Source organism: Coffea eugenioides, chromosome 3 (assembly GCF_003713205.1).
Source record: "Coffea eugenioides isolate CCC68of chromosome 3, Ceug_1.0, whole genome shotgun sequence".
NCBI classification, from domain to species: Eukaryota; Viridiplantae; Streptophyta; class Magnoliopsida; order Gentianales; family Rubiaceae; genus Coffea; species Coffea eugenioides.
Genome location: NC_040037.1, coordinates 25,924,241 through 25,935,950, shown reverse-complemented (window position 1 = coordinate 25,935,950; position 11,710 = coordinate 25,924,241). Strand labels below are relative to the sequence as shown.

At 43.0% G+C, this 11,710-nt stretch overlaps 1 protein-coding gene and 1 non-coding gene across 2 annotated transcripts; both read right to left on the bottom strand.

Moving 5' to 3' along the window:
* Positions 1 to 234: 234 nt before the first annotated feature.
* LOC113766354 lies at positions 235 to 1,141 on the bottom strand. The gene is made up of 3 exons (XM_027310555.1): positions 613 to 1,141; positions 392 to 518; positions 235 to 277 (listed from the first exon to the last, which is right to left on the bottom strand). Exons 1-3 carry the CDS (start codon positions 1,139 to 1,141, stop codon positions 235 to 237), a joined length of 699 nt encoding a protein of 232 aa, XP_027166356.1.
* Positions 1,142 to 3,675: 2,534 nt separating this feature from the next.
* LOC113767223 lies at positions 3,676 to 3,782 on the bottom strand. Its single transcript, XR_003467941.1, has one exon. It is a non-coding gene; the product is annotated as a small nucleolar RNA R71 (small nucleolar RNA).
* Between the last annotated feature and the right edge of the window lie 7,928 nt (positions 3,783 to 11,710).

The following is an 11,710-nucleotide window of genomic DNA, read 5'->3' as shown; positions in this document are numbered from 1 at the left end:
ACTAACCAGGAGATTTCTTGTTTCTTGTTAGTACAACATTCTCATGGCCAAATAATCCATGTGCATGTCGAAAATCATCTAATTGCAAATCAATTTTCACCCTTTCATTGGATTTGGGAACCATCTTCGCAATGCAATCATAAAGGCCACGTTTTACATTTGTATCGGACTGATAATTTGGACTATATTGAAATTGAGGATTCAAATAGTAACCCGCGGCATGTAAAGGATGACTCAATTGATCTTCCCATCTTTTATCAATGATGCTGATTCATATCTAGCATATAAACATGAGTTTAGTAAAAAAATAACTAAAGTAAAATCATTCTACTATCCAGCATAGAAATTAAAAATGAATTTATAATTAATATGGAAACTTATTTAAAATTACCTTTTTCGAACATTGTTCACATTTTGTTTGATTTCTTCTTTCGCCTGATCAATAGCTTTATAGAGAAAACCCATGGCGGGTTTTTCATCAGAATCCACCATCCTCAATACTTTGATGAGAGGTGAAGCTATCTTTAAACATAGCTCCACATATGACCAAAATTGTTGATTATCAAAAATGATGCTTTCAATTTTTTCCCTTTCTTCTCCTAGCATATGTACTTATTTTCCACTTATCCGAAGAGAAAAAGGTAAACAAATTCCCTTTCAACTCGCTTAGATGTCTCATAGTCAAGTATGAAGTAGCAAAGCGAGTAACTCCAGGCCTAATCAACTCCTTGCCATTGGTGAACTCTTTCATCCAATTAATAACTGTACCCCATGAATAAATATATGTGACCACAGATTTCGCTTTTTGTATTGTGACTTTGTGGAGCGAATCAAACTTTTGAAAATCTTCCAACATCAGATCAATGCAATAAGCAGCACAAGGGGTCCAAAACAATCTTTTTCTCTTTTCCATCAATATTTTTCCAGTTGCCTTATAATTAGAAGCATTATCGGTGATGACCTGCACAACATTATCCTCTCCAATTTTTTCCACAATACCATCTAACAATTCAAATAACTTTTGAGCTATCTTTGAAATATCAGTGGTGTCTATAGAAGATAAGAACACAGTACCAGCTCGACTATTCACAAGAAAATTGTTCATTGTTCTCTTTCTTTGATCAGACCACCCATCGGACATAATAGTACAACCAATTTTTTTCCACCCTATTTTGTAGGTATTGAGCAAGTTCAATGTCTCTTTCATCTCTTTTTTCAAAAATGTCACTCTCATTTCATGGTACGAAGGTGGTTTAAGCCCTTTTCCATATTCTCTATATTTTTTAATCATTAAAGGAAACAAAGGGTTATTTACAGCATTAAATGGAATGACACTTGTATAAAACCACCTAGCCATGATTTGATAAATGATAGGTTGCATTTTAGTGGGTATTTTGGGCATTATTGCATAATTAATTGACTAAATATTTTCGTTAATTGGGTGGATTCTACTGATATTTTGTTTTGGTGCTAATTGCAGGAATGGTTGCTGAAAAGTGCTTAAATTCAACGTTTAGAAGATTCATCGGACGTGGGGCCCGCTTGAGAAGCTGAAGAAACCTAATTGTAATAGATTTTATTTTAATATGTTTCTAGGGAGTCTGGCTGCAATTTTGGACAAGTAACAATTTTCGGCTATTGGGGGTATTATTTATCTCTCGCGTGGCTTAGGTTAGGGGGTGGTTTTTTTTTCCTTTGCTTTTAGTTTTTTCTCGGCTCTGGAAGTAGAAGGAGAGAGCCGCAGCTTGTAAGGGAGGAAAGGAGCAGAGACAACAAGCCCCCATTATTGACTCTGTATTGGCTTTTTGATTTCTTTTCGATTGACTCAGCAAAGACTTTTGTTCAATTGCATTGACCAAAATTAGACATCAAGAGAAAGCTCTTCTCGTATGTGTGTGAACAAATAGGACAGAAAGCCACTCGAACCGCCATTATTGACCTCTTGGACTTTGTCCTTGAGTTTGACCGAGAATCAAGCAATTGGGAACACTTTTCTCTTGTACGTCATTTGCCTAGCAATCAGGAGAAGAAACCAAGAGCCGCCGAAATCCAAATTTCTTGCTCTTGTCTTCTGCTCTTGACCAAAAAGTGAAAGGTCGGATACGGTGACTTCGCCCGATTTTACACGCGTGATGTGTCCTTCATTAATGGAGGGCTAATTCGCTAATTCTAGTCAAGGGGACAACTGACGATTTGGTTCAGCAATTACTGTGAGATCGAATTTATTTTAACTATTTCCTCCATTTATTAATATTTATATATTTCCTGTTTCTAATTGTTATAGCCTTATGTATGATTGATTAGTGCGCAATAATTAATTGTCTATATAGGCTATTTTGTTATATAGGGGTAATTGAATCCGTAATTGTTCGTTATCTCTATTCCAGTAGCAACTGACATAATTGGGTTTGTGTCAGGGGAATATTTGATCTGGCTTGAATAAACCCTCGTAGCGTGTTTGTTAGTCAGGATTGGGCCTTTCTAATTAATAATGCAATCTGGAAATTAAATCCTACGGTCGTACCTAGGGTTGTTTTTGGGTTAGAGAAATAGCTAACGGTCGTACCTTAGCTATCGATAAATTAAGGAAGGGTTGGTTGTTTAGCGCGTGCGAGACAACTATAACCAATCTATTAATAAATGTTGGAATTATATTTGAATCGATGATCAGTTGCATGAACCATTTCTGAAGTGCACCCTTGGCTAGAGTTTCTCTTAGTTATTTCTTTTAATTAATTATTTTCTGCATTTAATTTGTTCAGTTGGCATTTGATATCAAAACCCCCCCCATTAATCTTGATTTGAAAAGAAACAAATATCTCTCCAGTCCCTGAGGAGACGACCCTGCTTACCACTGTCTACTAGTTAGGGAAATTCAGTTAAATAATTAATTCAGGTATATCGGATTAAGCAAACTCTTCGGGAACAGGGTGAATCAAGTAACCCATTGCACACCTAGAGTCCCTGCTCCAGTACTCGAATTGATTACTAGCTGTTTCAGGTGGTAGTTAGGATTTATTTATTATTATTGCACAGGTTCGGCACCTGTCAATTTTTGGCGCCGTTGCCGGGGACTGGCGTCTGAATTATTTGTTTCTTTTTGAATTCAGTTTTTATTTTGTTTTATTTTATTTTTATTTTTCTTGGTACTTTTGCTAGTTTATGCCCCGTTCTTCTCGCACAGGTGACTTGGTATACGATCCTGAGGTTGAGAAGGCAGCACGTAGGCGAAGGCAAGAGACCAAGAGACAAAAAGAAGGGTACTCATTTTCTGAAAACGAGTCAATAGAAGACGAATTGAGCATGGCCAACACCCAGACATTACGGGAGCTGGCTACCCCAGAACTGACTCATCAGCCCTTGTGCATCACGTTCCCAACTCTGGCTGAGAATACCTCATTCGAGTTGAAATCGGGGTTGATTCAACTCCTACCTTCGTTCCATGGCCTTTCTGGTGAGGAACCCCACAAACATATCAAGGAATTCGAAGTGGTTTGCTCTAGCATGAAACCCCCTGCGGTCACCGAAGAGCAAATACGACTCAGGGCTTTCCCTTTCTCTCTCAAGGATGCAGCGAAGGATTGGCTATACTACCTACCTGCAGGTAGTATCACCACGTGGGCACAGTTGAAAAAGAAATTTCTGGAAAAATTTTTTCCCGCATCCCGGGTTGCGAGTTTGAGAAAGGAAATATGCAGTATCAAGCAGTACTCCGGGGAATCATTGTACGATTATTGGGAAAGGTTCAACAAGTTGTGCAAGGGATGCCCACAGCATCAGATTAGCGAACAACTGTTGATCCAGTACTTCTATGAAGGGCTCCAGTCAACTGACAGGGGTATTATTGACGCTGCGAGTGGAGGAGCCCTGGCGAACAAAACACCGAGGGAAGCATGGGACCTTATTGAAGCCATGGCAGAAAACTCTCAGCAGTTCGGCTTCCGTGAGAGCAATCCTACCCGTAGGGTAAATGAGGCAGAGACGTCATCCATCCAGCAGCAACTGTCAGAGTTGACGTCTGCAGTCAGGCAGTTGGCCATGAGAGACACACCGCGAGCAAAGGTGTGTGGAATCTGTACTAGCATGGACCACTGCACGGATTCGTGCCCCATTCTGCAAGAGGACGGGGCGGAACAGGTAAACATGGCCGGAGGCGTGCCCGCGCCCCGCAGGCAATATGACCCGTATTCCAACACATACAACCCCGGTTGGAGAGACCACCCCAATCTCAGTTACGGGAACAGGCAACAAGGTTCATTCCCGAATCGTCCACCAGGATTCCACCAGCCTTGGCAACCAAAATCTCAACCCTCATCCTCCAATACAGGAAGCTCTTTGGAGGACCTAGTCAAGAACCTGGCCACGACTACTACTCAGCTCAGATCATCAGGACACCAAAGCTGACAAGAAAGACCAAGATGTTCGAATAAGTCAACTGGCAACTGCCATCAACCGCTTGGAATCTCACGTTTATGGGAAACTGCCATCGCAACCCGAGGTAAATCCCAGGAATGTAAGTGCCATGACGCTGAGGAGTGGCAAGGAGCTGGAAGAACCTAAAGTGAAAAATTCAAAAAGCAAAAGCGAGGAGGAGATAGAAAAGGAAATTGAGGAGGAAGGACGTGTTCGTGAAGATCCTAAGGTATCCTCCACCTCTCCACTCACTATCAGCTCTAACTTACCCCCTTTTCCTTGCAGGTTGGAAAAGACAAGGAAAGTAGAGAGGGAAAAGGAACTTTTGGATGTATTCAGAAAAGTAGAGATTAACATCCCCCTACTGGATGCAATCAAGCAAATACCGAAATATGCCAAATTTCTGAAGGACCTGTGCACCCACAAGAGGAAGCTAAGGGGAGATGAACGAGTGGCGGTGGGAGAAAACGTGTCAGCTATACTCCAGAGGAAGCTCCCACCAAAATGTGGAGACCCAGGTATGTTCACCATTCCCTGCAAGATAGGAGGTACTCCAATTAGGAAAGCAATGTTGGATTTGGGGGCGTCAATTAATGTTATGCCCAAGACAATCTATGCATCTCTAAATCTTGGCCCGTTAAAAGGCACAGGCATTATAATCCAACTTGCAGACCGTACCAATGCTTACCCGGAAGGGTTAGTTGAAGATGTTTTGGTACAGGTCAATGAGTTAGTTTTTCCTGCAGATTTCTATGTCCTAGACATGGGGGATGAAAGGGCACTAAATCCGTCTCCTATTCTGTTAGGTAGGCCATTTTTAAGCACTGCTAGGACGAAAATAGATGTAAATGAGGGTACCTTGTCGATGGAGTTTGATGGGAAAATTGTAAATTTTAATATTTTTGAGGCGATGAAGTACCCAGATGAGACTAACTCTGTTTATGCTTTAAGTGTTGTTGAGCCCCTTGTACAGGAAATATTTGAATTGGATGGGGTTGATGCACTGGCAGTGGCATTGACCAAACATCTTGAGTTGGGAGCAACTCTTGATGTAGAAATAAATGATGAGCTATACCACGCTGTTGGAGCACTGCATTCGCTCCCACCAATTTCCCCAAGGTATGAGCTTACTTCTGTTTTTGTACCAGAAACTCAGGCAAAATTGTTGCCTTCTATTGTGCAGGCGCCTGAGTTGGAGCTCAAACCTCTCCCAAAGCATTTGAAGTATGCTTTTCTCGGGGACAATGAGACACTGCCAGTCATCATATCTGCACACCTGTCACCAGGGCAAGAAGATAGACTAATTCGCCTTCTTCGAGATCATAAGGAGGCGATTGGGTGGAGTGTAGCAGATATCAAAGGAATTAGCCCCTCCTTATGCATGCATCGAATCCGGCTTGAGGATGATGCAAAGCCAGTTAGACAAGGGCAACGGAGATTGAACCCACTAATGATGGAAGTGGTCAAGAAGGAGATACTTAAACTCCTAGAAGTTGGAATAATTTTCGCCATCTCAGATAGTCCCTGGGTGAGTCCCGTGCAAGTAGTCCCGAAAAAGGCGGGAGTAACAGTTGAGGAGAACCAAGAGGGTGAGATGGTCCCGGTGAGGAAACCCACAGGATGGCGTCAGTGCATTGACTATCGGCGTCTGAATGCTGTGACAAAGAAGGACCACTTCCCTCTACCTTTTATTGATCAGATGATAGAAAGGTTAGCTGGGCCGTGTCTATTACTGTTTTCTTGATGGTTTCTCTGGTTATTTTCAGATCGTAATAGCACCAGAGGATCAGGAGAAGACTACCTTCACCTGTCCCTTTGGTACATTTGCCTACCGGAGGATGCCTTTCGGCCTCTGCAACGCCCCAGCAACTTTTCAGCGGTGTATGGTAAGTATATTTTCTGAATATGTAGAAAAAATTATTGAGGTGTTTATGGATGATTTTAGTGTGTATGGAGATAGTTTTGATGAATGCCTTGATAATTTAGCTTTAATTTTGAAAAGATGCATTGAGACAAATTTGGTTCTAAATTGGGAAAAATGTCATTTCATGGTGGACCATGGTATTGTTTTAGGGCATGTAGTGTCGTCCAGAGGTATAGAGGTAGACAAGGCAAAAGTCGATATTATTTCCGCTTTACCTTACCCCGCAAGTGTGCGGGAGGTGCGCTCTTTTTTGGGTCATGCAGGGTTCTACAGGAGATTCATAAAAGACTTCTCGAAAATTGGAGCGCCCCTGTTCAAGCTGTTGCAAAAAGATGTAGCATATGACTTCACCGAGGAGTGCAAGGTGGCATTTGACAGATTGAGGGAGTCATTGACATCACCACCTGTTATCCAACCTCCAGACTGGAGCCTCCCATTTGAGATAATGTGTGACGCGAGTGATTATGCAGTGGGAGCAGTGTTGGGGCAACGGATTGGTAGGGCGGCTCATGCAATCTATTATGCATCAAAGGCGTTGAATGGAGCTCAACTCAATTATTCTACAACAGAGAAAGAATTACTTGCTGTGATTTTTGCACTAGAAAAATTTAGACCATACTTGCTAGGTGCAAAAGTAATAGTTTTTTCTGACCATGCAGCCTTGAGATATCTGATGACGAAGAAAGATGCTAAACCAAGGCTTATCAGATGGATCCTGCTCCTCCAAGAGTTCAATCTGGAGATTAAAGATAAGAGTGGGGCAGAAAACCTAGTCGCTGATCATTTGAGCCGCTTGCTTGCTCATAAGGAAGAGCTACCATTGAGGGAGGCATTTCCAGAGGAGCAACTACTTGCCATTAACTCGTCTACACCCTGGTATGCTGATATAGTAAATTTCTTGGTGACTAATCAATTGCCTGCAGGGTGGCCCAAGGCTAAGAGAGACAAGTTGAAAAGTGATGCCAAATATTACATTTGGGACGACCCGTACCTTTGGAGACAATGTTCGGATCAAGTGCTCAGGAGGTGTGTAAGTGCAGGTGAATTTCACTCCATTTTAAATTTCTGTCATTCGTTTGCATGTGGAGGGCACTTTGGGCCCAAACGAACAGCTCGAAAGGTGTTAGAGAGTGGTTTTTACTGGCCCACCCTGTTCAAAGATGCTTATTTATTCTGTAAATCCTGTGATAGGTGTCAAAGGGTGGGGAATATTTTTCGCAGGGACCAAATGCTTCAAACCCCCATGTTGTTTGTTGAAATTTTTGATGTTTGGGGGATAGATTTTATGGGTCCTTTTCCCTCATCTTTTGGTTTCCTATACATTTTACTTGCTGTGGATTATGTCTCTAAATGGGTGGAAGCCAAAGCCACCCGTACTAATGATGCTAGAGTGGTTGCAGAGTTCTTAAAGTCTAATATCTTTGTCCGTTTTGGGATGCCAAGAGCTGTGGTTAGTGATAGAGGGACACATTTCTGCAACAAGACTATCACGGCCTTGTTTCGAAAATACGGTGTACTGCACAAGGTATCCACACCGTATCACCCGCAGGCGAACGGTCAGGCCGAAGTGTCGAACAGGGAAGTCAAGTCGATCTTGGAGAAGATGGTGCGCCCGGACAGGAAGGATTGGAGTTTAAAGTTAGAGGACGCACTATGGGCGTACAGAACCGCGTATAAGACGCCAATTGGGATGTCTCCCTATAGACTTGTTTTCGGTAAGGCTTGCCATCTCCCCGTGGAGTTCGAACACAAGGCGTTTTGGGCAGTGAAGCAGTGTAACATGGGATTTGACGAAGCAGGGGTCCAAAGGAAATTGCAACTACAGGAGTTAGAGGAGATAAGAAATGAAGCTTATGAGAATGCCACGATCTATAAGGAAAAGAGTAAAATCTTTCATGATCAACAGGTTTCTAGGAAAACTTTTGTAGTGGGGCAAAAAGTCCTCTTGTATCACTCAAGGCTTAAACTTTTTCCCGGTAAGTTGCGTTCTCGTTGGATTGGTCCATTTGTCGTTTCTAATGTGTTCCATTATGGTGCAGTGGAGATCCAGAGTTTAAACACGGAGAAAAAGTTCGTGGTGAATGGCCATCGTCTCAAACCTTATTATGAGGGTTTCTATGTTGAAGAAGTAGAGGTTGAACACCTCCACGATCCACTTTCTCATGCTTGAGGGTTTTGGCCATGTCTAGCCAAAGACATTAAAGAAAGGCGCTACTTGGGAGGCAACCCAAGACTATTTGTGGCAGTTTTCATGCATTTTTGAAGTTTTAGTTATGTATTAGTGTCGATTGATGGTTTGATGTTTTGTGGCAGGAGATTAGTGGTTAGGCGTGCCCACGCCGGGTGGTCACGCCTGAGGAAAAGGAATTTTCGCTCAGGTTCTGCGAACTCCATAGTAGTTAGACGTGCCCACGCCAGATGGTCACGCCTGACGGAGGAAATTTTCGTTCAGAATCTGCGGGCTACATGGTAGTTAGACGTGCCCACGCCAGATGGTCACGCCTGACGGAGGAAATTTTCGTTCAGAATCTGCGGGCTACATGGCAGTTGAGCGTGCCCACGCTAGGTGGTCACGCTAAAAAAACAAAAAAAAAAAAAAAAGCGAAAAGACGAAATTGCCCTTACCAAATTAAAAAAAATATATTTTCAAAGGGCACGAAGCCCTACTCTTTTCTTCTTCTTCTTTCTTTTCTTTTTCTTTTCTCTTTTTTCTTCTTCCTTCTTTTCTTTCTTTTCTTCTTTCCCCACTTTTGCCTTGTCCGCCGCCGCCACCCTGCAAGCCGCCGGATCGCGCCTTCAGCCCAGCGCGCCGCCCTCTGCGCGACTCAGCGCCGCACGCCACCAGGCGCGCGCGAGCTCCAGCAGCCTCGCGCGACTCCTCTTCTCGCCCGCCGCGCTGCCAGCCGCACGCCACCAGACCGCGCGCAAGCTTCTCTGTTGCAGCAGCAGCTTTCTTCGTGCGCATCACCAGCGCCAACCCAGCCTAGCCGCGAGCTCCTCGCAGCCCCCCGCGCGCTTCCTCTGCGCACCACCTGCCCGCGCGCGAGCTCCAGCAGCCTCGCGCGACCTCTGCTTGCTCCGCTTCACCAGCACCAGCCCGCGTGCAAGACCAGCCGCACGCCGCCAGGCGCGCGCGAGCACCAACCCCTCCCCGCGCGCTTCCTCTGCGCAGCCCCAGACCGCGCGCGCGAGCTCAGCCGGTGCGCGTCCTCTTGGCGCAACTCGCAGCAGCAACCGCCATCTCCAACGCGCGTGCCCGCCACGCGTTTTTCCTTTCCCTCTGCGGTCACCCCGGCTCTTTGATTCAACAACTGCCAGTGTCCCCCGCGGGTTATTTCTTTCTTTATTTTTCTGTCACTAAGTAGCTGAGGCCAGATTACTTAATTTTATTAGCTGAGGACAGACTCTTATTTTCGTAGCTGAGGCCAGATTCTTTTTCATTGCTAGCTGAGGACAGATATTTTGTGCTTGATTTTGGGTGCTGCGCTATATCCGTGGGCGATTGCTAATTAATTGTCAAATTTTGTGCTCAACCAGTGATAGTTGGGGGGAATTTTTACCCTGGTTGCCTGTTTAATTAGTTTTGGGGAAAAATTGTTGTGCTTACCTAATTAATTGATTCTTGGGTTTATTTGGTAGTATTTGGGAAAGTATTTTGCTGATTCACAGGATTAGTTAGCTTTTGGGGTAATTTTATTGTTTGGTTGTGCACTTGTCTGTGACTGGAAGCTGTGATTGGGACCCTTTTACTGAATCAGCTGGCTGTTTGACCCTCTTTTGATGCCAATTTTGCCTTACCTCTGCCCTCCGCCGTATTAAGGGAAGTGTTGTTGCCTTTATCGCTTTATTTTCCTCTTTATCCGCTTCCATTGAGGACACTGAAAGGTTTAGGTGTGGGGGAGGGTTAATTATGCATTAGTGGTGCTTTGAGCTGTTTTATGTGCATTTTCCTTGCCTTAGTAGTTTTTTTTTCTTTAAACTGTGATGAATACAATTGAGATGTGAGTATAAGCAGTAAGTTCATGCCATGGGGTGTTCTATTTTCCTTAATATTGAATTGATTGATGAATATGCTGGATTTGACATCAATTTGACCACTTGTGCGATTCTTGAGCCTAATTTTTCGTTTGTTGAGTGATTAGTGCACATGGTTTGTCATTCTAGAACTTGCTCGGTTATGCGTGTCAAGACCACATTTAAACGAGTTTAATGCATTGAAATGATAGGGCACCTAGGAATGAGCCACTTTTGGACCTTCTCAAAACCAGCCCTTGGATTATTTACTACAATTAGGGAGCCACATCGAGCCTTAACCCCTATTCGTTACTTGAGACCCCAGCTCTTAGCCGTGAAACCTCTTTTTAGACTTTCTTTTTGAACCTCGTGTGAAGAAGTGCTTTGATTTCATTATACAGACTTTTGGAGTATTATTCGAAGGGCATTACACCCATTTATGTATCAATTAAAAAAAAGAGAGAGAAAGAGAAAAGAAAAAAAAAAGAGGGATGTGAAAAGAAGACAAAGTGCAGGAAACCAGCAAGTAAAGTTGACTTTTAGGGCGCTGGTTGGGAGTATTGAAAAAAAGAGCAACAGGAAAAAAGGGAAAGAAGAAAACAAAAAAGGAAAGAAAACAAGAGGGGGAAGTAGATGAATGAAAAAGGAGAAAAGGCGAAGGGTGTGGCAAGTGCTGATTCACTTCACTTGTGTAATGGTTGAGATGTCTTTAAATTTCAAATGTGCAAGAATCTATGTAATGAACTTCTGGGCACTTTCTTTATACTTCGGCACCCTTTTGACTCCTTTTAATCCTACCTTCTCACCCTAGCCCCATTACAACCTTGCAAAGTCCCTTGATTGCTGCATTTAAATTCATGAGTAAGTGGTGGAGATATGATATATGAGCAAACTTATGGTAGTGTCATTCTATTGTGTTGATTTGAGAGCCATCTTATATACATTTCATATACACTTTGGAGTGAATGAGTGCACTTTGAACTGTGAGCATTGTTGATTTGGTATATTCTGATTTCGATGAGGTTATTGGGGAATTTGGGATGCCGTTCTTGGTATGAACTGCTGTGATTAGCTTCGTATCTTGATTGTACTTTTGAGTTAATTATGCTTGAGGGCAAGCATAGTTCAGGTATGGGGGAGATTGATAGGTTGCATTTTAGTGGGTATTTTGGGCATTATTGCACAATTAATTGACTAAATATTTTCGTTAATTGGGTGGATTCTACTGATATTTTGTTTTGGTGCTAATTGCAGGAATGGTTGCTGAAAAGTGCTTAAATTCAACTTTTAGAAGATTCATCGGACGTGGGGCCCGTTTGAGAAGCTGAAGAAACCTAATTGTAATAGATTTTATTTTAA